This window comes from Cucumis sativus, chromosome 2, assembly GCF_000004075.3.
Source record: "Cucumis sativus cultivar 9930 chromosome 2, Cucumber_9930_V3, whole genome shotgun sequence".
Classification (NCBI taxonomy): domain Eukaryota; kingdom Viridiplantae; phylum Streptophyta; class Magnoliopsida; order Cucurbitales; family Cucurbitaceae; genus Cucumis; species Cucumis sativus.
This window is the reverse complement of record NC_026656.2, coordinates 24,413,381-24,439,925: the sequence shown is the minus strand read 5'-3', so window position 1 is coordinate 24,439,925 and position 26,545 is coordinate 24,413,381. Positions and strand designations below refer to the sequence as shown.

Sequence of the window (26,545 nt, the reverse complement as noted above, 5' to 3'; positions counted from 1 at the left end):
ATTTATTTTAAAATTTTAAAACTAAAACCTATAATTTTGATCATGACCTCGATCCAGATGATGGAAAAATTATGTTAAGATTCTTGGTAGAGGTGTAAGTCCAACATGAATAATGGAACAACCCGAACCACCCCTTCCATATTATACCGGTTGAGTTGGATTAGTTTAAAATGTGAGTTGGACTTAGTTGAAAGTTTTAGTTTTTTTTCAGGTTGCTTTGGGTCTTGGGTTGTAGTTGAAATTTTAGTTCAATACAACCTATATTTAAAAAATATATATTTTATTAATTGTTTAATAAAAATAAGTTATGCGTATTTTATTAAACTATATATTTTATTAATTGTTTAATAAAAATAAGTTATGCGTATTTTATTAAACTATTGTATGGAAAGTTAACTGATTGTCTACAAACTAAACGATTGTTTGAAGGTAAAAAAGGTAAAATGATGATTCAAAAAGCTAAATTATCATTGGGTTGGAAAAAAAAAAAAACCCTAAATCAAATTCAATTGGGTTGGTTTGGAAGATTAATTAGATTGCGAATGTTTTCCCAACGAAATAGTTTACACCTCTGATTCTCGGCGTCAAGTTAACTGAAATTGATAAAAGAAAGTAAAATTTTACGAATTATTTTTTTGATAAAAGGTGTGTTACTTTTGTAACTTAGAAGGTGTGTTACTTTTGTAACTTAAAAGGTGTGCTACTTCTCAAATTTCTTCTTCTCTGTTTTTTTTTCATTTCCTTCCAGCGCCGTTTTTTAGTCTCTCCATCTCCGGCACGGTCGTATTCTCCGACTTCCTCTTCTTCCCCGGCACGGCGTTTTTGGGCGAGAGATTTTTCTCCTACTTCTTCTTCTCGGGACAGAGAGGTTGGTGATGAGAGGGCGAGACTGAGAGAATGAGAGTGTAGAAAGCGAGACCACGCCACCGGATACACCGAGCGAGATACCAATTTTTTCTTTCATTCGGGACCTCTTCAAAACCCGGGTCATTTGACATTTTCTCCTAAATTTTCATGTCATTTATCCGACGGACTCTTGACTCTTCTTCTTTTTCGGCCAATCTCACTGCTTGCTGCTGTCTCGCTTGGTTCAGTGTTGCACTCATCGTTTCTTTTCTCTAGAACCACAATCGTTTCTTTTCGCTCTGGCCTCCTGGTTGCCTTTTCTCTCTCTTGGGGTCGCTGAGGCCTAGCATTGCGTAGAAGTTTGTCCGAGTTGAAGGACTATTGCAATGGCCATCGATTGCCTCGTTCTTGGTAATCCTCTAGTTGTTCCATAAGTATTCTTTACTTATTTACATTTTTCTGAATTTGATCTTAATCCTTACCTCTTTTAGGCGCTGGGCAAGAAGTTGGGAAGAGTTGTGTGGTCGTTACAATCAATGGAAAGCGAATTATGTTTGATTGCGGGATGCATTTGGGCTATGTCGACCATCGTCGATATCCTGATTTCTCTCGCATATCTGCTTCTCATGACTATAATAATGTTCTCTCCTGTATCATCATTACACACTTGTATGTTGCTGTTGTTGTTATTATTATTATTTTGTAGTGATCGATAAATCTCTGTTACATTCCTTACAATGTTGTGTTTTTGTCTTTTCTCAACTTCTATGCTATTTTGCAGTCACTTGGACCATATAGGTGCTCTTCCATACTTCACCGAAGTTTGTGGCTATAATGGACCCATTTACATGACGGTAAGTTTCATTTCATACACATGCTTATAGATGTTTGTTTATGTGCTTTTTGTTTTACCATGGTCATGTTAGATTTTTTTCTTTTTGAAGAGGTTAAGAATTTTGTCATTACAAAATTTACATGAAGTGAAGCCATCAAAAGAAAGAAATTGAAAAAAAAGTAAACTCAAATTATGGTTGGAAAATGTTTGAATTGTGGCTTCTTTCATAGATCTTAGTTAAGAGATGCAAAAGCTTTGAAGAAAACAGCGCACACAAACTGTGGTTGAAAAGATTTTGAATTGATGTGTAGCTTGCTTCCTGTGGGCTGTGGTCTTGGTGTTGCCTTCCCCAGGCCCTTCTTCAATTTCTTTTAGGTTTTTGACGTCCTCCTTTGCATGATAGAAAGGTGTGGCAGGTTATTGCAAGGTCTCCAATCACTCAAACATATGTAGGGAGAGGCAAAAGAGGTATTCACACAATGTAGTTGCTTAGAAATGTTTTGAGTGGCACATTTAAGATGTAGGGACCCATGAGACAGGTTTTCGTAGGGTTTTGTGATTTCTAAAGAAGGGAGGTAAAGTTGTAGCACCTGAGTGCTTGAGTAGGAGAGGTTTGATTCTTTCGAGTAACTGGGTTTAGTGATGGTTATCCTATTTTTTCATTACATTATCTTTTCCTTTGTCATTTCTCTATATTTTTCTAAATCATCTAGTGAAACTGATGTAATAGGATTGAGATAATTTGATAAAATCAGATTAATCTTGGTTAATCCTTGATAATTACATTTTAGTTTCAATGAAATTAGTTTTTAATTTTCTTTTAGGATTCTATCTTACATTTAGTTCTCTAGAAATCAAAGTTTTTTCTTTGTATTCAATAACGTTGTTCCTTCTATTTTGTGTGTTCCGTCTTCGAGTTATTGTCCTGATTTCGAGGGTGCCTCGTCTCTATTACTGGTCTATTTGATTGGTGAAGGAGTTCCAAAGGTTGCTTCTTGGTCTAACATTGTTGGAATGGGATAGAGAGAGGCCCTTTGCTGTTGCCTAATGGGCCTTTGCTTGGGGATCCTTACTCCCTTTCTAACCCGCTTTTGGTTCCATTTTCGATTCCTAGTGGGGAGTCTTTTGGCAATGTGACTTGGGGAGGGGGGCATTAGTGTCTTTGGGCGTTAAGTGAGTGGAAGTGGAAGATGCTCAAGCATTATCAGTGTCTAAAAGGAAGACTAAGGGAGGACAAAAGGCTAGGGGTGAGAGCCCAAACATGATGGATTGGGATCTCCAAAAGCTCGAGAGTTACGGTTAACTACGATAGGGGAAAGGCTTCCAAGGAAGCAGATCTGAACCATCCTAAAGTTTTGTGGCAAGCTAGTTTTTTTTACAGGTATGTGGGCCATTCTAATTGAGAGGAATGATAGAATTTTTAGAGAGGTGGAGAGCTCTGGGGGCTATGGATGTTTGAGAAGTGGCTAGGTGTAATACTTTCTTGTGGGCATTGATCTCAAGGTCTTTTTGTAATAATGAGCTTTGGTATTGTGGTTTTGGATTTGAATCTTTTTCTATAATTAGGTTCAATCAAACTCTCTTTTTGTTTGGGCTTATTTTTTGTGTGACTTGTATACACTTTCATTTCTCTCCATGAAAGTGGTTTCTTACCAAAATGGGGAAACTTTTGTCAATTTTGGTTTCTTACATTTTGGCATTGAAGTTTTCTCTTTACTTCCTCTTGATTGCAGTATCCAACAATGGCATTGGCTCCTATAACGTTGGAGGACTATCGAAAAGTGATGGTTGATCGAAGGGGTGAAGCAGAACAATTTACTAATGACCATATTATGGAGTGCTTGAAAAAAGGTAACTTAATTATGTCAAGATCTTAAATAGTATGCAGCTAGTCTCTGGCTGGGACTGTGATTGTTTAGGCGGCCAAATTTTAAGTGTTATCTCCATTTCTTTAAAACGGTTGAAACATCGAAGTTTCATGGTCCATAGAGGAGTATGGTACTACATGTCCATGTTGGTTAATCTCACAATGTGATTTATTTATTATTTGTTCTTTTTCCAAAATGAAACAAATATTTTCATTGAAGTAATTAATGCTTCTTCCTAGTTCTCTCTTGCCAAGTCTTTCACTGATTTCGCTTTCATGTCTCCCACTGGGCTTCGATTTTGAAGACTTTTTATAATCATTCTATGAACTTGATTTTGTAGTTGGAGTCCTTTCTTATAGTGGGATTCCTCTTTTTGTGGGCTCGGTTTTGTATGCTCGTGTTTTCTAATGAAAGTTGTGCTTTTCATTAAAAAATGGAAGTCTTTAGTTGGGATATGAATGCAGCAAGCTTGCCAAATATTTTGGAAATCTCGAACATTAGCATATAGTTCAGGTAAATGATCAGAAGCTATAATTTCCCCACGAAGTAGAGTTAGGAGTGTACCTTTCCTTCTTAGAGCACCAGTGTACCTTTCCTGCTTAGAGCGTCAGACACTTTGTTTACTTTACGTTGTGTATGTTCGATCACAAAGTCAAATCGTTGGAGGAAATGAATCTGCCTAGCATGGATATGACTGTTTTCCTTTCGTGCTTGTAAGAACTTCAAAGGAAAGTGGTTAGTTTACAACACAAATTCTTCCCCAAGCAGATAACGCTCCCACTGTTTTAAGGACGTAAGAGGAGAGTAGAGTTCTTGCTTGTAGGTTGACCATTTCAATATAGAAGAGCTTAGGCCTTGTTTGGTTTGTGGTTCAAAAGTTATTTTAGAGAACAAAGAATTTAGTAGAAAACACAAATCTTCTTTTTCACAATATATTAAAACACGTTTGGTTTCAATTTGAACTCAAAATTCAAAATTTGTGTTTGATTGTGAATTTGGAAATGCAATAGTGTATCCCATGTTCATAATTTCTGAAAACAAAATTTAAAAACAAAAAACGAGAATTTTTTTTTTTTGAAAATGGGCTACTTCAAAGGTATTTGGAAATCGTTTTTAAAAATAGGTATACCAAACGTGCTTTAAATTTTTTTCTTGTATTTTTTGTTTTTTAAAACATAAAAGCAAAAATAAATCACGAACCAACAAACCAAACAAAGGTTTTGCTAAAGAATTCTATGGGGTGTTTATTTTGACTTAAAATTGCCCCTATTCCTATTCGAGAAGCATCTACAAATACGTCAAAAGGTTTATTAAAATCTGAAATCCTAGAACTGTTGTTGAGCTTAAGACTCTTTTCAACCAGAAAAACTGTGTTTGGTTTTCCCCCATGCAAAGGGAACTTTGGTTTTAAGTCCTCTGTCCTCTGTCCTCCTCCCCCAGTCCACGGTTTCCACCCAGCTTCGGCATTCTCTAATTCCGGCAAGACAATAGTTTCAGACAGAGGTGAAAAGCTGCAAAATCCAAGATTCGTTTTACTTCATATGCTTTGAAAGAGGATATTTCCGTATTGAGGATGTGGATTACAGAAAAATTCTCAAAGTGTCCAAGATCCAACTTGAATGGTTTATGGAAGCTATTACGAACCTAGTGAAAGAACCAGGATCTTACAGAAATGAAGGACGTGAATCAGCAAGACTAACTAAATTTCGAACTTGTTCAGGGTGGTTCGTGAGGTGTGTAGCACGAAAGGGATACAGTAACTTCTCCTTTATTCACATTGAGGTTTAGATTCTAAGTTCCATCGCTTACCACCTTCATTACCTTTCCAAAAGACTTCCATCAAACACTCTAAATCCAAGCTCAACTTGAGAAGGCATAAATGCATATTGGAAAGAGATGTAGTTAAGGGGATACTTGAGATAACTGAGTTGCAAAGAGTTAATCATCTCCTTGTGAGGGATAAAAATGTTTCTAGCAAGCTTGTTAATTTTTTTTCAATTACCATTTTACCGAAAAAATTACTGGCTGACCACCAAAGGGGAAGGCCAAGATAAAGGAGATGTAAGGTTACCACCTTACAATTGGTCCGCCTTGACACTTCAGACAACTTTAAGTTTTCCACATTTAGACCACAAATTGCTAATTTCTCCTTCATTAACTATCAGACCTGATCATGCTTCAAAAAGAGCAATAATTTAATTAACACAACAGGCATTGCATTATTATATTTACAGAACAGTTAAGTGTCATCAGCAAACTGGAGGATAGAATGAATTTTATCTCTTCAAATGTTGTATAGTAAGCTCCCTTTAGTGGTTTCTGTTCTCGGTTTATTTGGCCTTGTGTTGTACTTTTTGTCTGATTCCAAATGATTTTGAATTTGGCCTTCTTGTGCAACTCTTACTTTGCCTTTACTTTTTTATTAACCGGAACTTGTTCTTTTCTTTCGACCTTCACCTAATATACATAGTGTAGAAGGAGAAACCTTTAACTGAATATGGAAAATTGCTATTTTATGAGATCCTCACGCTTCGTGCTCAATTACTTGTTCATTATTTATGTTTGTTCCCATTTACTAAGGGTGTGTTTGGATTAACTTTTGAAGTGTTTAATTTTTAAATTAAATCATTTTAAGAGAAATTGAGGTGTTTGGTAACTATTTAAAATAATTTTTCAAAAATGAGTTTTTGCAATAAAATATTTTAGAGAGAACACTTGGAACCAAATTTTAGGAAAAGAGATTATTTGGTGCTTAACCGGAAATTCCTCTCAAATTTTAAGCATATGCTAAAATGACTAAACTACCCTTGCATTAACCCACCTCTCCCATCCACACTCCAAGAAAATAGTTGTTGACTTTATTTAATGAATTTTAAATCTTAAATTTTTTAAAAACAACAATAGAAATAGATAATTTTCAACAAATTTCAAATCTTAAATCTTATAATTTAATGAATCCCTCCAAAATTTTAGAAGGGATTACTGAAATGACTAAAATTTATGTATTATGGTTGGAGATGAAATTGTTTTATTATGATTATGTATTTAAATTTCAAGTTAGACGTGCTTCTATAATTCTGTAGTCCAAAAATATTTTATTTTTAACACAAGAAAATTATAAAATTAATGTTTAGTTTTTAGTTCATAATATTTCATAGACCTTTGTGGTAATTTGACATTAATATAAACACTTAGGTTGAACAAACCAAACAAAAATGTGTATATGAACACTTATGAAAAAATATAACAAAAAATTATGGTGTTTAAACTATAAACAATTTTTCGAAAAAATGCTAAAAAGAAAATGCATCTTTTGAAAACATATTTTTTCATAGACAATCCAAACGCACCCTAGTTTGATGATTGTACTGGCTCAAGTTGAGTTCTAAACTGCACTATTGGTAGTTATGTATTACGTAACAGTTAAGTTTCTGTGGGTACCTTTTTTGCTTTTGTTCTAATATATTTGTTTTAATGTATTTGATATGCATCAATTGCATGCCATTATTTTTTCTCTGTATCTTAAGATTATTTGCCATTGATCTTGATTCACCTGCAGTTGTACCTGTGGATTTGAAGCAGACTATACAGGTTGATGAAGATCTTCAAATTCGTGCTTACTATGCTGGACATGTAAAGCCTCTTTTGACACATTTCGTTTTCTTATTTTGCATCTCCTAATATAGCTTCATTTAGAGGTGGCTGACAATATTTCTCATGGGTGGTAGACATGTCCTATGTGTTGGCTTGTTCTAAATTTCATCCTTGTTTCATTACTCAACTCTGAATTTCATCCTGTCATTTACTTCTTTCTCTTTCTATGCTTTTTACCCAATACTAGCAAGTAGCAACCTTTATATTAATTTAGGTTGGAGGGGATCTTGTAACTTCCTTGGTTATGATATATCTTCCCTCTAGCCCCTAAGAAAAGTTATTTAAAATATTTAAAGATTTAAAAAAAAAATACTTATGGCCATAATTGCAGTAGAAAAGCTTCAAAACACGAAGCTTCTTTTGTTTTTGTTTACCAATGGCATTTGGAGACCTTTAAGAGCATTTTCAAATGTAGCATTATGAACAAAAATATAGCCAAAGTTTAGATTATCTCAATGATAGACATTGATAGACTTCTATTAGTGTATTGATAGATATTGATAAAAGTCTACTAACATCTATTTATCATTAATAGAATTTGAAATTTTGTAAATATTTTCAGCAATTTTGCCATTTACAATAGTTTTCCAGCTCATTGCCCATTGTTGACCAAGTCCTCCCTGTCACTGTCTATTGTCCACTTGAATTGTGGTTAATGGTCATCTAATCCTTGAAGAAAATATAGAACGTGACCCCTTTAGTTTGACTAATTGATAAGGGCAAAGCAAGAAACAAGCTCAACCAAAGGATAAGAAACTCTCCGTCCCCACCTTTCTTCACTAGCTTAGACTTTGAAACCTCATTACGGTGGGATTTCCTTTTTTGTATGAAAATTAGCTATTGATTAGAAAGAACTAATGGTAGAAATATCAAAATCAGATTAACTAACCCAGTTTAAATATTGTTGTTTCCTGTAATTACTTTTTTCTGTGGGAAAATATTGAAATTGTAACTGATTAGCATGATGGGGTCGAGGAAGTTAATTTTGATGTAATTAAAACTTCAAATCTCGTCAATAAAACTACTACCAAGTCATTTTTTATACTGCCAACTCCAAATCTTGATTTGTACTTGGTGATCATTGAATTTTCTGTCTCTTTGCTGCTAAAATCTAAAGCGGTTAACATATAGAGCCGTCAGCAAGGCACTGTTGAAGAAAGAACCAGGAGGACCATTTGTGAAACTCAACATTGAGGAAGTGAACAATTTGATAAGATCCACATTTTCATTAGTATCTTCTTAATTACACGAAAAAGCTTTTAAATATTTTAAATAACTTTTCTTTATTTTTTAAATGGAGTTTATTTTATTTTCCAACTCATCCCATATAATTGACACATCATCTAATACAATTAACTTCTACATCAACACATATCGGTCTAGTGAGCATTTTGTTAACTTCAAGTTAAATCGGGGACCATTTAGAAGCATTAAAAAAACTTGAGGAACTAAAAACTTTAGGGACCAAATAAACATGAACTCCAAATCTAGGGACCAAAAGACCATTTTTTCATTAAAACAAAAAAAGGAGTTTTCAAATGGATGAGATTTGAAAATCTTCTGTATTTTCAATTTGAAATTGATGAATGATTATTAATTTTTTGTTTTTCTTCTAATTTCTTTTCTTTTCTTTTTCTTTTTTTGTTTGGAGGGGGGGGGGGGGGTTGGTGTGGGGGGTTGGCTTGCAAATATGGAAGCTCAACGAACCATTTAATGAAAAAACAACTGATGACTGTGCTTTCTATGGAATTCTATCTAGTTTCCTAGAATATTCTGTATGTGAATGTAAGTTCACGTGTTGGTACATATGTATTTATTTCACAAGAAATAAGACGTAAATAAGAAGGATAACATTGTTAAGGATGCAGTTTGAGTGTTGCTAATCAACAAATTCCATTGCCCATTGGATATGATGTGACAAACTGGTGATAGATTGAGTTAGAAATTGTAACCTTTTGTTTTTTTGTGCTTTTCAAATGGAAAATTTTACATGTTAATTTTTCTTGTTTATGTCGGATGTGGGAAAAAGTAAATCCAGTTATTAGTTGCTTGCTGTGTATGTGCATCTTTTGTGGACATATGTTGTTCTACTAGCAACTTACGCATGAATTATAGCCCAGAATTGTAGACTTAGTTCTTAATATTTCCATTATATCCACTGTAAATGATTCTTTGACTTCTGTTCAAAGTTTTTTCTTGTTGCTTCACGTATTCTCCATCAGCACTTCAACTGTCAATGCGGAATGTGCATATTTATATTTCAATCATGTTCTTAAGGTTTTAGGAGCTGCCATGTTTTATGCTAAAGTTGGAGATGCTGCTATGGTATACACAGGAGACTATAATATGACACCTGATAGACATCTGGGAGCAGCTCAAATTGATCGAATGCAATTAGACCTTCTTATAACAGAGTAAGAAGTGAACATAAACTTTTTCCAATTTTTTATCTCTTTTTCAGAGGAAAGCAATGCAGTAACATTGAATCCATTATCTAATATTTTACCCAGAAATAAATGGTTTCAATTTTTATCTTCTAAGCATAGCTTAACTTCTTAAGACTTTGTATCTGTTTTCGTTCAAATATTCACTCTCACGTTACTGAATTCAAAAAGTAGGGACAGAGGAACTTTCTTTACTTACCCAGAACCTAGGTGATGTGCATTTTAAATGATCCCTAAGGCACATCAAATGCTAGGAATTGAGTGACCATTAAGAATAGGAATTTAATGTCATCATACACCTATGACCTATTTGTAAACTGTATATGAAAAATAATGGCGGTCATAATGTAGTATGCTACCTCTAATGGGTTTGGATTGGACTTGGAAATAAATGGGTTTTAATGCTCCCATCAAGTTGGGTTATAAATGTTGATCGAACTAACCAGTCCTGATGTAGCCTATATCAAAGACTAGAATTGTGTTTTGTTTTGGTAATTTCAATTAACTGTTTAATTAGTAGTTAGTTAGGAATTAGTCTCAATAACTAACTAAGAGAGGTCATGTGTTCAATCCATGGTGGCCACCTACCCGAGAATTAATTTCTTACGAGTTTCCTTCACACTCAAATGTTGTAAGATTAGTCGTGTATGCCTGTGAGACTAGTCAAGTTGTGCGCATGGACACTCATGGATAAAAAAAAGAAATAGTAGTTAGTTAGGAATTAGTTTGACGGTTTGCAAAGTAGTATAAAGAACTAGCCATTGCTTTGATAGGTTGTTTCTTAGATAGATCGGTTGGAGGGGTTTGACTTGTAGAACTAAATACTATGTTTTTTACTTTTTGGGATGGGAAACAATAGAATAACCAGTCATTGATATGATGAAATAGGATACAAAAGGTCCAATGTTCTATTTACAAAAAGCACCGCAATTGATTAATGAGCGCTGTAAGGCTATAATGACAAAAGAAAAATAGGTGACAATTTGTTTCAATTGATTGCTAAAAGTGATGTACCTTCTATAAAATAGCCTGTCACAGTCCTTGTCCAAAAGATGCAAGCATCTTTGCCCATTTTAGAGTTGCCAAGGTCAAATAAAAGACCCACCTTGAGATTTTTTTAGTTTTATCTTGAAAATGTTTCTCCTTTTTGCAACTACAAGGTCAAGATACTAGGTTTATATCGATAAAATGAAAAGTTCCTAATACTCTAGGGATGCCAACTCCTCAAGGGAGTGAAATAAAAGAACCAAAAATGAAAACAGTGAATTGCAACTAATCGACACCTCTTTCAGAATTCTGCTCAAGCTTCTTATGCTCATTTTCACTTGGCTTGTCTCAAGTCTTTTTCTTGGTGTTCTCTTCCGATGAATTTTGAAGTGCTCTCAATTCAGGATATACATAGTGGTTGCAATGCTTGCATTATTCCTTTTTAGTTCTATTTTTTTGTTTGTCTTTATTTTTTGTATCCTTGTATTTGTTTTAGCGGCAGTCTCTTTTCATTCCCTTAATGAAAAGTGTTGTATCATTTTAAAAAAAGCAATAAAAGAAATAAAAAGTGAGTTACAACTAAGCTACATAGTTTCATACTCAATTGGAGAAGTTTCTTCTTATTTCATTGGATGAGATCCTGTGCCTTCTTTTTGTATAATTTCATACTATCAATGAAATTTTATCCAATAGAAAATGTCGGGTATGGACTCGAAAGTAATCACATAGATGTGGAAATAAGTCCACTGCCTTTCCCATTTTTACTAAACTTTATTTATGGTCTTCCAGTTAAATAGAGGAGATTTCCCTGTTTCTGATGCTTTTTCATCTGGCATGGTACGTTAACATTTGTGTTCTGCAAAATATTTCTAAAGTTAATCTTTCAATGTTTGTCTTGCAGGTCTACATATGCAACAACCATACGTGATTCTAAATATGCCCGCGAGAGAGAATTTCTTAAAGCTGTATGTATAAATTAAACTATTAAAACTCTTCACTCGGACTTTCCTTTTCTGCACCTCGTTTTTAATTAGACATCGGATAAGCCGGCTTTTTATTCATGTTATTCATGCATATTGGCATTATAATAATTCAGGAGTAGGACATAATTATGGTAAAGTTGAATCATGCCCAATTCCAACTTGGTATATAGTTGAAATTAGGGATAGCTTCAAATAATATATTTTACGTCCCTTGGTGAAGGGAATAAAATATTTGGTTTTGTTTTAGCTCCTGTTTTGTTTTAGGGTTTATTTTGTGATGGTTCAAGATTATAGGTTGGTTGATGGCTTTCTGTGTAGGATATTGCATGTTACAATTGTAGACTAACTAATCATAGTTGAAGGCCAAGATATAAGATAGATACTGATTAGTCGAGGTACACATAAGCTAGTCCAAACACTCACAGATATAAAAAGATGATAGATACTGTTTATGGCTTATGGCTATTAAGCATTGATTGGTGACTTAAATCCATTCTATACTGTAAATTGTTAAATATATACTGAATTATTTGAACTTTAAAATTCATAATTTTTAGCAATGGAATTATCTGAACAAGATCTTTTCCCGTACCATTTGATGTAGGTTCATAATTGTTTGGCTAGTGGAGGGAAGGTCCTTATTCCTACTTTTGCGCTTGGACGGGCTCAGGTACTTTACTGAACGTTAGGTGTGGCTTTTAAATCTTTTACTGCAATCTGCATCTCTCATACTGAATTTGCGCATGTTATATAATACTATTTCAGTTTTGTTATAAAATTTTCTGTTTGAGCAGGAACTTTGTGTCTTGTTGGATGACTATTGGGAGCGCATGAATCTGAAGTTTCCGATCTATGTTTCAGCAGGTCTCCTTTGAATATTAAACTACTTCATCCTTTTAGATATCATATAGCAACTTTTTAGCTTCCTATTTCCTCTTTACGATTTCCAATGTCTTGTAAGTCCATGGTCTGCTTCAATAATCTTCTGCCTATAATTTATTGATAAATTTGAGATGTTTGTTAGAAATTTATTGAGAACCGCAATTGAGCTGTTATGATTCATTATTGAGTGTTTTGCTCGATTAGAACATCTAGTACACCCTTCAATGAGCTCAGCCCATTGATGTAAGAAGAATGGTTTAATTAGGTAATAGTCTAGGTTAATTTTCTTTTTACTCCCGCTTATATTAAATCTCTGTATATATGAGTCTTCCCCCTCATATGTGAACAATTACTGACTAAGACATCTACTCTAAGAATTCTCCAAGATTCGTAGTTTACTTCACCCATCCTTCTATTTGACTCATAAATGATGGTGAAGATTTAGATAGGAAATTGAACTACATTGATGGCTTGATATTCATTTGCTTGGTGAGTTAGAGCCAACGGTCGATGAACTATGTGTTTAAAACCCTTTATTGGCTTTGAGGATTGAAGGGGCGATGCTTGGTGGGCTATTAGCCATTGTTGTTGCTGCCTGCTGGTAGAACTTATGTATATAAAGCTTTTGCTTCTTTTACCACTATTATTGATAGTGCAAGTTTTTTTTCCTTGCGTTTTCTCATGAATAAAATGAATCCACTACAATAATGATGACAGTGGTTCTTTTGGTCCATCATTGATGAAGAAAGATATGGAAATGGAAGAAGCGATTATACTTTCTCTTTCCAACAGTACGAATTTTAAATTATTGGCTCATTGAAATCTCTTTTCATTTTCAATATGTGAATTGACGCAGTATACATGTAAGAACTATAACTGGAGGACCAGACTAAATGAAACTTTAGCACCATCCGGTAGACCACCATGAGAAACAGTTGACACCGATAGCTACTAAATATGTTTCTTTAAAATTGTTTGGAATTATTACGTTTCACAAATACTTTTTCTCATTCTGTTCTCTTCTATTAGTAGTGCTGTTCTTGACCTTTACATTCTTGTGTTCGTATTTATGCTTCCAGGTTTGACTGTTCAAGCTAATATGTACTATAAAATGCTCATTAGTTGGACAAGCCAGAAGGTCAAAGAGACGTACACTACAAGGAATGCATTTGACTTCAAAAATGGTACTGTTTCTTCACATGTTTCAAGTTTTCAGGATTGCAAACAATTGCTTCTTAAAAATATAACCTTAAACTCTTGTTCTAGAGTATCTTGCCTTCTGAATCAGCCTTTTGCTCCAATCAGTATTTGCTCAATCAAGGTCTATTATTTTGTTTTGTATTCGGCTTGCTGCCTTGCTTATGTTTCTGTTTTGGATAGTTTGTTTGGCCTTGTATTGTGGCTTTTAAACTCTTGTTTGGCCTTGTTTTATGGCCTTTGTTTGGCTCTTGTATTGCTTTTAGAAACATGGTATTTAGGTTTTTTTTTTTCCGCTTTTTTGGATGTGATGAGGGTGCTAAGGGGGTGTGTCTGGGTGCGCCTGCTGATCCCCCTCCTATTACTCTTGTATAACCCTCATTGAGCTCTGTCTCTCTATTTTCAATATTAATAATAGTGAGACTCGTATCCTTTTAAAAAAAAAAAAAATGTTTTTATGTTGAGCTTATTTGCTTACCGGTGAAGTGATGTGGGCATCCCAATTGAAGTGGTAGGTGGGGATATTTTTCAATATCGAGGTATTTTACCTTAGCAATGAATAAATGAAGAGGAAATTAAGTGGCATCTTTGGAAGGGATTTTTTATGCCAAAATTACTTTCCTCTTCATTTATTCATTGTTAAGGTATGATGCTTCAATACTTGATAAATGTCCCAACCTGCCATTTCCCAAATCAGTTTTGTTTTGTTTCGAGACAATGATGCTTGGTGTAGAGTGATTTTGATAAAATCCAAATTGATATAATCTAAGTAACCTCAAGGAGAAATCCTCCGAGAATCAAAGTTATGGATTTTTTATTAGAATAAATAATGTGCTTCATACAAGAGAAGTTTCCTATTTATAGAGTTCTATTGGTAAAAAGGGAATTAAACTAGAATATTACCTAATTACCCAATTAACCTATAGTCTTCTTACATCACAAATACTTTGACGGAATTCTAGGCATAGTAGATAGAAGGTAATTTTAGTATGTGATTGCCTAAGAATCCCTTAAGGATCAGTTACGAAGTGTAATGCCTTTAGAAATCTGAAAATTAACATTTAAAAATTTAAATGTGTGGAATCAAGCATTGAGGTTATTATTAAATGCCCCTTTTATATAATCATGTATAAACAAAGCGTTGTTGCTAAAAACACTTATTCTAAACTCTCTATACCAAACATGGCTTTATGACTTTTTATAAACCCTAAACTCTAAGATTTATTTGATTTTTCTGGTCTGTTACTATGTTTCTCTTTGGGTTTGGATTTTGAAGACCTTTTGTAATTATTCTCTAGGAACGATTTTGCATAGTTGGAACCCCTTGTAATGGGTCAAGCTCCTTTTTGTGGTCTTGGTGTTTTGTATGCCTATGTGTTCTTGCATTTTTTCTCGATGAAAGTGGTTTTTTCACTAAAAAAATCACTTTTATAAGTTTAAATTGAATCATGTTCTTAAATCACTAAGTATGCCCTGACTACGAGTAAATTTGGACAGAACACATTTCTCCCACTTCTGTGGGTGACTTCTGTTGGATTCGAAGTCTAATTACACATCACATGTGTCATATGACATTTTAGCCACTGACGAAGTGCTTATGTAAATTATGAACTTGGGCTACATGTTGCAGTTCAAAAGTTCGACCGTTCTATGATTGATGCGCCTGGACCTTGTGTTCTCTTTGCTACACCAGGGATGATCAGTAGTGGGTTTTCTCTTGAAGTTTTTAAGCGTTGGGCACCTTCTAAATTGAATCTGATCACATTACCTGGGTATTGACTACTCTCTTTTGGCTAATGCTTTGTCTTCATTTTTCAAGTGTACTTTTGCAGGCTGGTTCTTTGATAAACCATAAGGGCATTCAATTTATGTGACTGAGTTTTTTCTTTCACTTTTGCAGCACTTTTTTTTTTTCTTTTCTCTTACTTATTTTTATTATTCTAAAATTTGCTTATGTTGTTCATAGTTCGTGTTTGGTCATGTATAGGATGGTCTTACATCCAAGCATAATGTGAATTTGAAATTGCCATCTGTAAGCCATATTACTTTACCTTATGTAGGTATTGTGTTGCTGGAACTGTTGGACACAAGTTAATGTCAGGTAAACCCACCAAAATTGATCTGGACAAGGTCACTCAAATTGATGTGCAATGCCAGGCTAGTATCTACCTGACCTTATGTTGTGTTTTTCTTTTTAAATATTATTATTCGTTTATTAGAATCATTAATCCTCAGCTTTCCTTAACTGGGTGAAAATTGCATCTCAATTTGGATTTTAATGTTTCTTAGAGGTTCACAACTTGGTAGTTTTTGATGCTTCACAAACACCTCATAATATCGCCTCTTTGGACTATTATTCACCTAAGGAAAAACTAGGAAGACACAACTAAGTTACAATGAATGGTGCAATGGTGCTAGCGTTCTTGTATTTCAGATTGAAGACGTTTTTAACTTCTTTGTTTTTGTCCCCAGGAAAGTTAAAAATTATCACAACCTCTCAAATTTATATGTTCCACCTTTTTACCCTCAGATTTGAAGCATGTCCACATGGGGAAGACTTGTGAACGAAAATTTTGATCAATTAGATGCACCCATTTTGGAAGATAATGAAACATTGGATATCAAATTAGTTGGGATCACGTCTTCTATCGGTTTAGGTTAAATTTAATATTTACAATCTTACCGATGTAATTATTACTAACTTAGAAGCTTAAAAGTTTATGTATCAAACTTGACTTTCTATTAATTACTACTAAACTGAGAAGATAGGAAGCTTTGCCTCAAGCAATCTCATAACGATCCTATCCACAAAGGGCTTCGTTCTGAATAATTATTTAGTTCCTTCCAAAACCAAGGTTTTGAGAGAATCACTTCGGCTCCATTTACCTACAAAAGGGGAGGAACAACTTTTAAATAAAGCCTCCAAAATATGCGTTAGTTCTAAATTGTACTAAAAATCAGAAGCTTAAAAGGTTATGTCAATGAGATTGGTTAAATTAAATCTTTTTAATAATTCCAATATATTTCTAAGCTTAGAGTTAGAAATTAACACGAGACTCAATAAGTGAACTCTAAATGTTAATGAGATTAGAAAAGATGTGACTCTGGAGTTTGAACTCAGATGTTCTATTTGATATCAATTTAGATTGTATATATGTGTGTTACATATGCATATGTATATATTTGTGTGTATATACATGCATACATGCTATGCATATTTATATCATGACGAGGAATATAATATAGTGTCATCTTTTGTTGGAGGGTAGCAAATAAATAGAAAAACTCCAAAATAAATAACAGTAGCATATAAGGGATACAATATGGACGTTGAGAAATAGATGAAAGGCCTCTTTTTGAGTATGTACGTGAGAATGTGAGATGAGGTTCTGATAATTGGCAAGCGAATCAATATATATTTTATTATTTTTAAATGGACAAACAACTTAGGCAACTGGATGAATTCAGATATGTGAATGAAAATGGGACTAAAATATGGATAAAATGCTGAATGTGGAAAACTCTAGCTCAAGTACAGGGAATGTTTCTGGATTTAACCAATATTAAGTATCGATATTGAAGTTGACTTGGCTGAACATTTTTTTTTCTTTTATTATGCATGTATTCTTTCTACAGTCGTATTGGTTGTATTCAATTTTCCTGACTATATATATGTTTAATTCCAGGTTCACCAACTGGCATTCAGCCCACATACTGATTCCAAAGGAATTATGGATCTTGTGAAATTCCTTAGTCCCAAGCATGTGATTCTTGTACATGGAGAGAAACCTAAAATGGCTGTTTTAAAGGAGAGGATTCATTCTGAACTGGGAATCCCATGTCATGATCCTGCAAATAATGAAACCGTATCCATATCTTCAACACTTTCTGTCAAAGCAGAAGCCTCAAGCATGTTTATTCAGAGTTGTTCAACTCCTAATTTTAAGTTCTTAAAAAGAAACTTGATTGATCCTGATTTAAAAGATTTAAGTTACAAAGCAGAAAGAACTTCAAACATGCTTATACGCGAATGCTCAAATCCCCATTTCAAGCATTTGAAAAGAAATTTGGACGCCAAGTTTGATTCTAGTTTAAGTTGTGGTCCAGCGCTACAGGTAAGTGATGATAGAGTAAATGAAGGGATCTTGGTGATGGAAAATGGTAAAAAAACCAAGGCATTACATCAGGATGAACTATTGCTACTCTTGGGACAACAAGAGCATGAGGTCAGGTTTGCTCATTGTAGACCCATATACTTTGGTAGCTTAGATGAGATCCATGTTATGGATAGCTTATCTAGAAAATCTCTATGGCTTTCCCAACTATCTTTTAAGCTTTCAACCGAACTTTCAGACAGGAATGTTCAAAATCTTGGGGAGTATCTTCAAGTTGAATCAATTACACTGTCCATTTGCTCAAAGGAAAATTGCCCTTACAGAACTATAGATAGAATTAAAAATGAATCTACTGCTATGGTATTTTGTTGCTGTAGTTGGCTAGTTGCAGATGAAATCCTTGCATGGAAAATCATTTCTATCTTGGAGAAACATGATCTCGGTTCAACATGAATGTACATGGGAATATGCATTACGAGGTTAGCTCAATTCATGACTTGTATTTGGCAAAGGAAACAATCTTACTGCCTTTCACCTAAATGCTAAATCTGGAGGTTTAAATTATTAATGGTTGGTTTTGGAAGCTTTGAGTGGCTGAAAGTCGAGTTGCTGTCTCATGTAAAATTGCAAGTGGATCTGTGAAGAATGGTGACTTTTTTGGGTACAATAGGGAGATTAGAACTATATTTCTTTGTCAATAATACATCAAGTTGAGCTTTTCTTTTGGCAATGAATGATTTTTTATACTAGAGTTTTTTTTTTTTTTATTAATAGGTTGATTTGTTTTATCGAGTTTAGAATTCTATGTTGTAAAAACATGTCAAGTTATTGTTTATATTCACTAATAGGAATTTTCCAATTTGTTTTATTTCGATTGTATTTGTGGAATCCGTTTTATACCCTAATTGCTTGTCCAAGTATTAATGGCATTGTGCACTCCATTTGATTGTGTTGTCATTAAATTACAATGTTTTCACATTAACAAATGTTGTAGTTCATTCATTTAAAAAGATAAACATAGATGCCACATCACTCTTTTTATACAAAACATGCTCAATCCAAGTGTAAAACCAACCATTGTCCAGCTTGTAGCATGGTTACATTGAACCCATGAATTTTTTTCCTCGAAAGAATATCAATAAAATCTTGAAATTTTGCAAGTGTATTAACATATTATCTCTTTTTCAACATTTTCTTTTGATAAACATTAGGTGAGACTTACAATTTTGTCAATTAAACTTTTACAATTTCATAAACTGTGTATCAATCAAAGAACAATCTATAGCAAATGAGATGGAACAACCCTTACTTCCAACTAATTTTCAAAATGAAATGTTGGTGGTCATTATTGGAAAACAAAAGACTTGTTGAACAAAGAATTTGAAAACCCACGTCTCTAAATTTTGTAGAAGCCTTTTTTCTTCCTTTCTATTAATTTTTCTTTTCTTTTTCTAGAAATTCTCTAAACATCAAATAAATATATTAATACATTCTTGTTATTAATATTATTATACAATATAAAATTTCCCTCTTCCTTACATTTAAGTTAGTTTCAAACTGTTTTAAGTCCAATAAAATGGATAATTGATATTTACTCGTTTCTTTCAAATTAAAGATTCAAATATCTAAACTCCACGTTAAACTAAAGTTGAAACAAAAGTATGATAGATATTTGAAAAGAAGAAAGAAATGAATAGATATAAAGACTTGGAAGACGTGAGAAAAGTGTCAATAAGATGGCTTTTGTTGAATGAATAAGAAGCCATCCATCATATTATATTATTATATTTTACTTTTCTAGAAGATCCTCTAATTTTCTTTGTTAGTTTCTTAGTTGGCAATTACTTTTCTAGTCCTTTTATTGTATTTGCACCTAATCAGTAAAATCTAATATACTTCACTTATTCAACCCATTTAAATTTAGGATTCCATACAATACATTCAAATCCCTTAACACTATCATTTCATAAAACAAATAGAACCAAAAAAATTGCAATTGCGTTTGCCGGGAGTCGAACCCGGGTCTATTGCTTGGAAGGCAATTATCCTAACCGTTGGACTACAAACGCTTTGTAGAATTGTGTAAAGAACTATTTTGTTAGGCATATAGTAAGTTTGAAATGAACATAGGAAGTGAATTTGTAAAAATCTAATTACCAAATATATATATCAAACAAATCACTCATTTAATTCTCTATATATATACATATATTAATGCACAATTTGACATTTCCATTCCATATATTTGTAAACCTCTAAATATATTTGAAATATATATATTTAACCAAACTTATAGTTTTAATTACTTGCATAGTATTCAAATAACTAACTTTCTAATATAATATATATATGTGTACTTTTAGTTAACCTAACTTAATTAGTCAATTCTTGTCCTGTGGACATTAATGAAGTACTCAACAAAGAGATGTTGCATCATTGTGTTTCCCCTCTACATCATAGCTTCTATTTTAATTAACCTAAATAGTGTCAACCATATACTGATGAAACCTACCCACTTCTTTTTAATTCAATAAGGATTAGAAATTCTTAAACACCACCCAACTAAAAATTAGAAATTCTAAATGCAATTACAAGTTAGCATACTTCCAACCTCCTCATTACTTGTTATCTTTTCACGAACTCGAATGGGATCACCACTAGTGTTGACTCGCTATTCTCTGAACTTAGAACCGAGTTGTAGGATCCGATGTGTAAGACTTGTGTCTTGCAAAGAAGACATTATTTTGAAGAAGAAGGGATTTTAGTAATAGATGTTTTGAAAGACATATCACGTTAAAACTAGGCGACGCGATAAGACTAGCATGTGTTGAGGCTCACGTACGTTGTTATTATAAAGTTATACTTGTTTTTATAACTTTATTAACATTTCTACTAATCCTGCCTGCCTCTGAATGAAGTACCTTAAGCTTCACTATAATCCCACTCCAGACCAAGAGATTAGCTTACTCCAAAACTTTATACCAATTGATAAGAATAAATAACTTTCACTTATATGTACAAAAACAATATGATATTATCCACTTTAAGCATGTAAGATATATCCTCATTCTCATGACTTTACTTTTTAAACGGTAAAAAAAGAACCTCATACTAATGAAGATCACTAATTATATCCCTTCTATATACTCATATTCATTATCATCCTTAGCTAACGTGGAACTTTATTTACCTTTCAATACACAATGAAGTTAGAAAGTGAAATGTTGCAATTTTGGTCCAGTTGATAAAGATATTACATAACTACAACGTTCATTAAACAAGCAACACTCAAATGAGTAAGAACATTACCAAATATATTCACAAATTGGCTCAATTAAAACTTTCCCACAAGTTAGAAGTAAATACAATAGTGATTAATTAATTAGTTCAATGAATCTTTCAACACAAGTATATATTTTATATCATATTATGTAATTTTTGTATCTAAACTCCTAGTAATGTATTGTATGGATGATAGGATTTTATTAGTGATCCTCTAATATTTATCACTTATAGATTTTTATTAACTATGTCGACTCCCACTCATAAAATTTAAGAGATGAATTTAAATAATTTTGTTATATTTACAAATTATGTTGGATTGTGCTAGCTATATTTGCTAATACTTTGGATTTGAATGTATATTTACAACTACCAAAAAACTATATACAACGCATCATTATTTTGTTATATGAACTTTATTTTTTTGTTTGGTAAAATACCAATTTAAACTTTGAAATTTTAGACCGTATCAATTAGGAGTTGTTTTGGATAAATATTGTGTAAGACTTATAATTTTATTGATTAAATTCTTAAACAATTTATGTTTTCTTTGAAAGTTATTTAATAATATAGTAATTGTTTGTGTTTGATGTGGAAAGTTGAACCGTTGAGTTGATTAATTACGAAAGCATGCGTTTGAGTTGAGTGGAGCTATGGATATTTTATGCTACATAAAAAATCATGCATTTTTCTATCAATTTTTTTTGTTATGGACAAAATTTGGTGCTTCCTTCCTTGCTCGTGTAGCTCGTGTAGTCTAATGTAATTTCTTCTTATTATTAATTTTGTGTGGTAGAGAAGTGGGAAATACAAGATTTCACCTGATCATTGCTCTTTAGTTATTATTATTGTTTCTGTTTCTTTTTTTGCTTAACTTTTTTGTTCCACCATTATATTTCAATTACATACTTTTTCAAATCATTACGAGATGTTGTTTCAATAAACAAAAATATATTTATAATTTAGCACAAAATTATACTTAAGTACAGACAAAATACTAATCAAAATATACTTTGAATGGTTTTCGTGAAACGTATGAGTTGAATATGCAAAAAAGAAAAAAATAAAAAAAGGTCGGGTAATTATATCATCAATGGTCTATTTACACATTAATAAAAATTATACAGACATATGAATAACAATAAGTCAATTTCATGCATAGAAAAAAAAACATTGTTCATCATAATAGTCAAGCTAGCTCGTTGTCATATTTAAGTAGACGTAAATCAATCCTCTTATTAGATTGTGGTAGGCCAATAACAAGTACGTTTTATGGATGTTTGTGATACGTAGGTCTATAAGGATAACCCAATCGTCCTCAAGCAATAATCCATCGATGTAAAATTATTATTTAAAAAAGTTTGTCAGCTAGGTTTTTCTCCTTTTAATACATGATTGCTGAAGTTTACCGTTTTGAGTTAGCCGATGCAGATGAATGACAAAATTGATGTTTGAAATTGGTCACCTCAGATGGTTGTGATCAAAGTTGATAATTAATAATGTTTAACTTCAGACATAAATTTTTCATGGTTTTGCTTTTAAAACCATGATCCATGCACTCTGACCATTTGATCGGTATTAGCTTACTCCTAAATTAGAAGGTACGTAGATCCAATATATTCATATTTTCTAGTACTCAACATCAAAATTATAGAACACGAGTACGAATATAAATTACACTTGGTCTTATACAACTAGGTTTAAAGAGACATAACTTCACGAACAACTAATAAATAAATAAATAAAATCTTTCACCTATCTTTACCAAATGGTATGACATTGTTTACTTTGAACATAGATTCTCCTTAATTTATTTTTTAACCCATGAAAAAAAAGTCTCCCTATAATTAATTATCCTATCTATATCGTCATATTCACTTTCATCCGTAGCTAACACGTGGAACTTTATTTACCTTCCAAAAACGTAGTTGCAAATTAATTTTGGTATAGTTGAAAAGATATTGCATAACCACACAATGTTGATTAAAGAAGCAGCAGTGTTGTGAGGGAATACTACCAAATATATCCATAAATTGACTCTATTCAAATTTTCCCACAACCAAGAAGTAAATACAATAGCGATTCCTACTAAATTAACGTCTCCGATCACTCTTTCAAAAACAAAATTAATTAAAAGATACTTTAGATGATATTACCTAACCTTTTAAAAGAGGGTTAAAAGAGTAAAGTTTATCGATATAAGTTTACATTTATCGAGAGTATAGATTTCTATTAATAATATAATCTTACTATCAATATGATCTATCATTTATAGTATTTAAGAGTCAAGTTTAAATAATTTTACGATTTGATTGTATATTTACAACTACAACAAAAAATACATAGCACACTTTCATTATTTAAACTTTTAAATTTTAGAGTATATTAATTAAATGTTCGGGTAAAATTCTTAAATATTTATAAGTGAATCAAATGAGTCTCTTTTTCCATTTTCATTTCCTTTCCTTTCCTTTCCTATTTAATTCAATGTATGTCTCATACTCTTCATTTAATATATGATTTATAATTAAACTCTCATTAAAATGAGTCCATTTCAGTTTATTATTAAAACTACCTTTCAAAATCATTACAGCATCAATTTTTATATGTTTATAATCTTTTTCAAACGTGGGAATGACAGAATAAATTATTATAATTGATACATAAATGATTTTTTTTAAAAAAATATATAAATTGAAAATACAGCAACTTGAAACTAACTTTCAAAATTGAAGGTTATGGTCATTGTAATGATTTGGAAAAGAAAAGACTTTGGATGAAGGAAAAAAAATGGAAGTTCAAACCCCAAGTAAATAGTAATACCAACCTTTTGTAAGAACATCCTTTTTCCTTTTTCCTTTTTCTACTTTCTACAAATTCTATTTTCTTAAAAATAAATATACTCATCCATTTCAAATTGAAGTTTAGTTTGGATCGAATTAAGAAAAAAAATATATTTTTTTGAGAAATTTATTTTTATTTAAAAGTTGTTTAAAATACATTAAAAAATATGTTTTCGTGTAGTTTTCAAACACTTTAATTTTTTTCAAAATAACTTATTTTCTAAATTAAACACATGAAAATATAATCCGTCAATTAGATTGCGATATCAAAGTAAAGAAAATGAGCTAAATACACAATCAAATTTACACATTCATTTTTCTTTTCTATTTAGTAACTTAATTTTATTATTGATCTAAAATAGAATTAAACTATATTAAATTTAAATTAGTATAGAATGAGCTAACTTATTTATAAATATATCAAACTATTAGTGTCTATCCGTAATAAACTATATATATAAATATTTTTAGCAATGTTCTCATTTAAAATAACCGTATAATCTTAAACTTGAGAGTTAAAATTGGTGTGAGGGCGAGAAAATGCATGGATAAGAGAGAACATAACAAAGAGCGCGAAAGAAATATTCATCAATGAAATCGAAAATCAATTAGAACTTAATTAGGTTGGGAAAGTAACAAATGGGTGAGAGAGATTATAAGGTATAAAGTATAGTGAGATTAGGGTTAAACGAGAAACAAGATTGGGCATGAAAAAAAACGTAGGATCGAGATTGAATTCATAAACTTAATAAAGAATTAATATAAAATTCTTTGAATCATAAACTAAAGTTGTAAAGTATGTAGCATTGTTTAATTTTGACTTATAGAGCAAAAGTTGGAAGGAGAACAAAAGCAAGAGAGAAATTAAATTGATTGATGAAATCGTGGAATCAATTTAATAATGATATTATAATTGACATATATATACTGTTTATAAACGTATTAAAAAGAAAGTTAATTATTAGCATGAATTCAAAGACTTAGAAAAATGCTAATTAATTTGTGAGAAAAGTGTTTAGATATGGATGGCTTTTTGAATAATGAATGAATAAGAGAAGAAGCCATCGCTACCAATTTGCTTTCATTTTCTAGAACATCGTCCAATTTATATTCTTTTTTAGTCTTAGTTCGCAATTCTCTCTTTCTAGAAGACCTTTCCTTTTATATTGTCTTTCCACCTAATTCATTCATTCATTCATTACTACACTCTACAAACTAAATACTTAATAACTTTTAAATGTATATGATTATTACACAAACTCACCACCAAACTGAAATCCTTAGGTATATATTCTTTTTTAAAAAAAGTGAAAAGAAAAATGCATTTGCCAAAAAGTCTTAATTTAGATGTGATATTGATGTTAGGTTATCATGGATCATATTTAATACTATTAATTATGGATAGAAAAATGCTCAAAATAAATATTATACCTAACTTCTAGCATTTGGACATATCGAACTTAACTCAAAGTTTATGGTTCAAATCCTTCGATTATACGTGTTTTTTCTTTCTCATTTTTATTACATACATCATACCATCTAAATTGGTGAGAGGACGTGGGAACTTTTTAATAGTGTGAATGATGAGAAATAGAAAGTGAAGAAAGGAGGATAATGATAGGTAGGGAAGGAAAGTTTGGAAATGATTATATATTGTTTGAATTATTTGAGTTTAGGGTATGGCCAATTATGGAGGCTTATTTTTGTAGTGAGGCAAAATGGTATGGGGTTGGTCAAAGGTCTTCTCCATTATATACCCTTTGGCCTTTTCCATCAATTTATGTTCAAAGTTTGTACCTTTTCTTAAGAGTTGCTTACGAATGCCTTTCAAACTTTTCTTTACAAAATAAAGTATGGAGTGGGAAAAGTTTGATTGTGGACAACTCCCTTTTTCTTTTTGGTATTTCTTCTAACATTACAATCTTCTCTCACTTTTCATCATTATTCCATACTCCTTTATTTGAAAAGTTCAACAAAATTTCTACGTACAATTGTAAGGAGTGGGTTGTGACATCGAGTTATATAATTTAGTAAAAATAATCTTATAAAAGTATAAAGAATGGGACTTAAACCTAAATCTAAACGTGACAAGAAGACAATTCTACCATGGTATAAAATTAGTTACACTTTCTAAAAATTAAAACATTTATATACACGAGTTTGTTTAGCTTGGTTAGATAAATAAGTGCTTCTATTAGCCTAAGATGACTATTAAAAAAAACTAATAATTTCAATTTTGTATTTGAAATACTTCACTGGCTAAATTTTTTTAATGTATCATCGTTTGAGTTTAGCAGTAGAATTAGTCGTTGGAGATGATTGATGGAGTTGATCACCAATTGTGATTGCCAAAGTTGTTCATCAAAGATGTTAGTCACATAATGTTGTAAGTCGGAGATAATTGTCAAAAGTGGTATTCACCAAAGGTAGTTGGGAGATTAGGTGGTTGTCATCTTAGCATGTAACTAAGGCACTATTAGTTGCACGACAATGGTTATTGTTGGAGTTGGACATTAAAGATGGTTGTTGATACTAACTGACATATGACGTCCTTTAAAACATTAGAGAGAGGAAGATAGTAGATAAAATTACTCATTAAGTGCAAAAAC

The 26,545-nt window shown here is 32.1% G+C and overlaps 1 protein-coding gene and 1 non-coding gene across 2 annotated transcripts; one reads left to right on the top strand and one right to left on the bottom strand.

Annotated features, from left to right (window-relative positions):
- Positions 1-695: 695 nt before the first annotated feature.
- Positions 696-18,699, top strand: LOC101205526 (cleavage and polyadenylation specificity factor subunit 3-II). The gene is made up of 13 exons (XM_011651765.2): positions 696-1,257; positions 1,338-1,515; positions 1,628-1,700; positions 3,415-3,532; positions 7,109-7,182; positions 9,481-9,617; positions 11,536-11,599; positions 12,222-12,287; positions 12,412-12,481; positions 13,579-13,683; positions 15,327-15,468; positions 15,757-15,853; positions 17,383-18,699. The coding sequence occupies exons 1-13, from the start codon at positions 1,233-1,235 to the stop codon at positions 18,262-18,264; spliced, it is 2,031 nt and encodes a 676-aa protein (XP_011650067.1). The 5' UTR covers positions 696-1,232; the 3' UTR covers positions 18,265-18,699.
- Positions 18,700-19,808: 1,109 nt separating this feature from the next.
- TRNAG-UCC lies at positions 19,809-19,880 on the bottom strand. The gene has a single exon. It is a non-coding gene; the product is annotated as a tRNA-Gly (tRNA).
- Between the last annotated feature and the right edge of the window lie 6,665 nt (positions 19,881-26,545).

Excerpts from the sequence above, each read along its gene's own strand:
- LOC101205526 (XM_011651765.2), top strand. The coding sequence starts at position 1,233 with ATGGCCATCGATTGCCTCGTTCTTG. Across the intron at positions 11,600-12,221 it reads AGAGAGAATTTCTTAAAGCT|GTTCATAATTGTTTGGCTAG; the intron begins GTATGTATAAAT and ends CATTTGATGTAG. Across the intron at positions 12,482-13,578 it reads TCCGATCTATGTTTCAGCAG|GTTTGACTGTTCAAGCTAAT; the intron begins GTCTCCTTTGAA and ends TTATGCTTCCAG.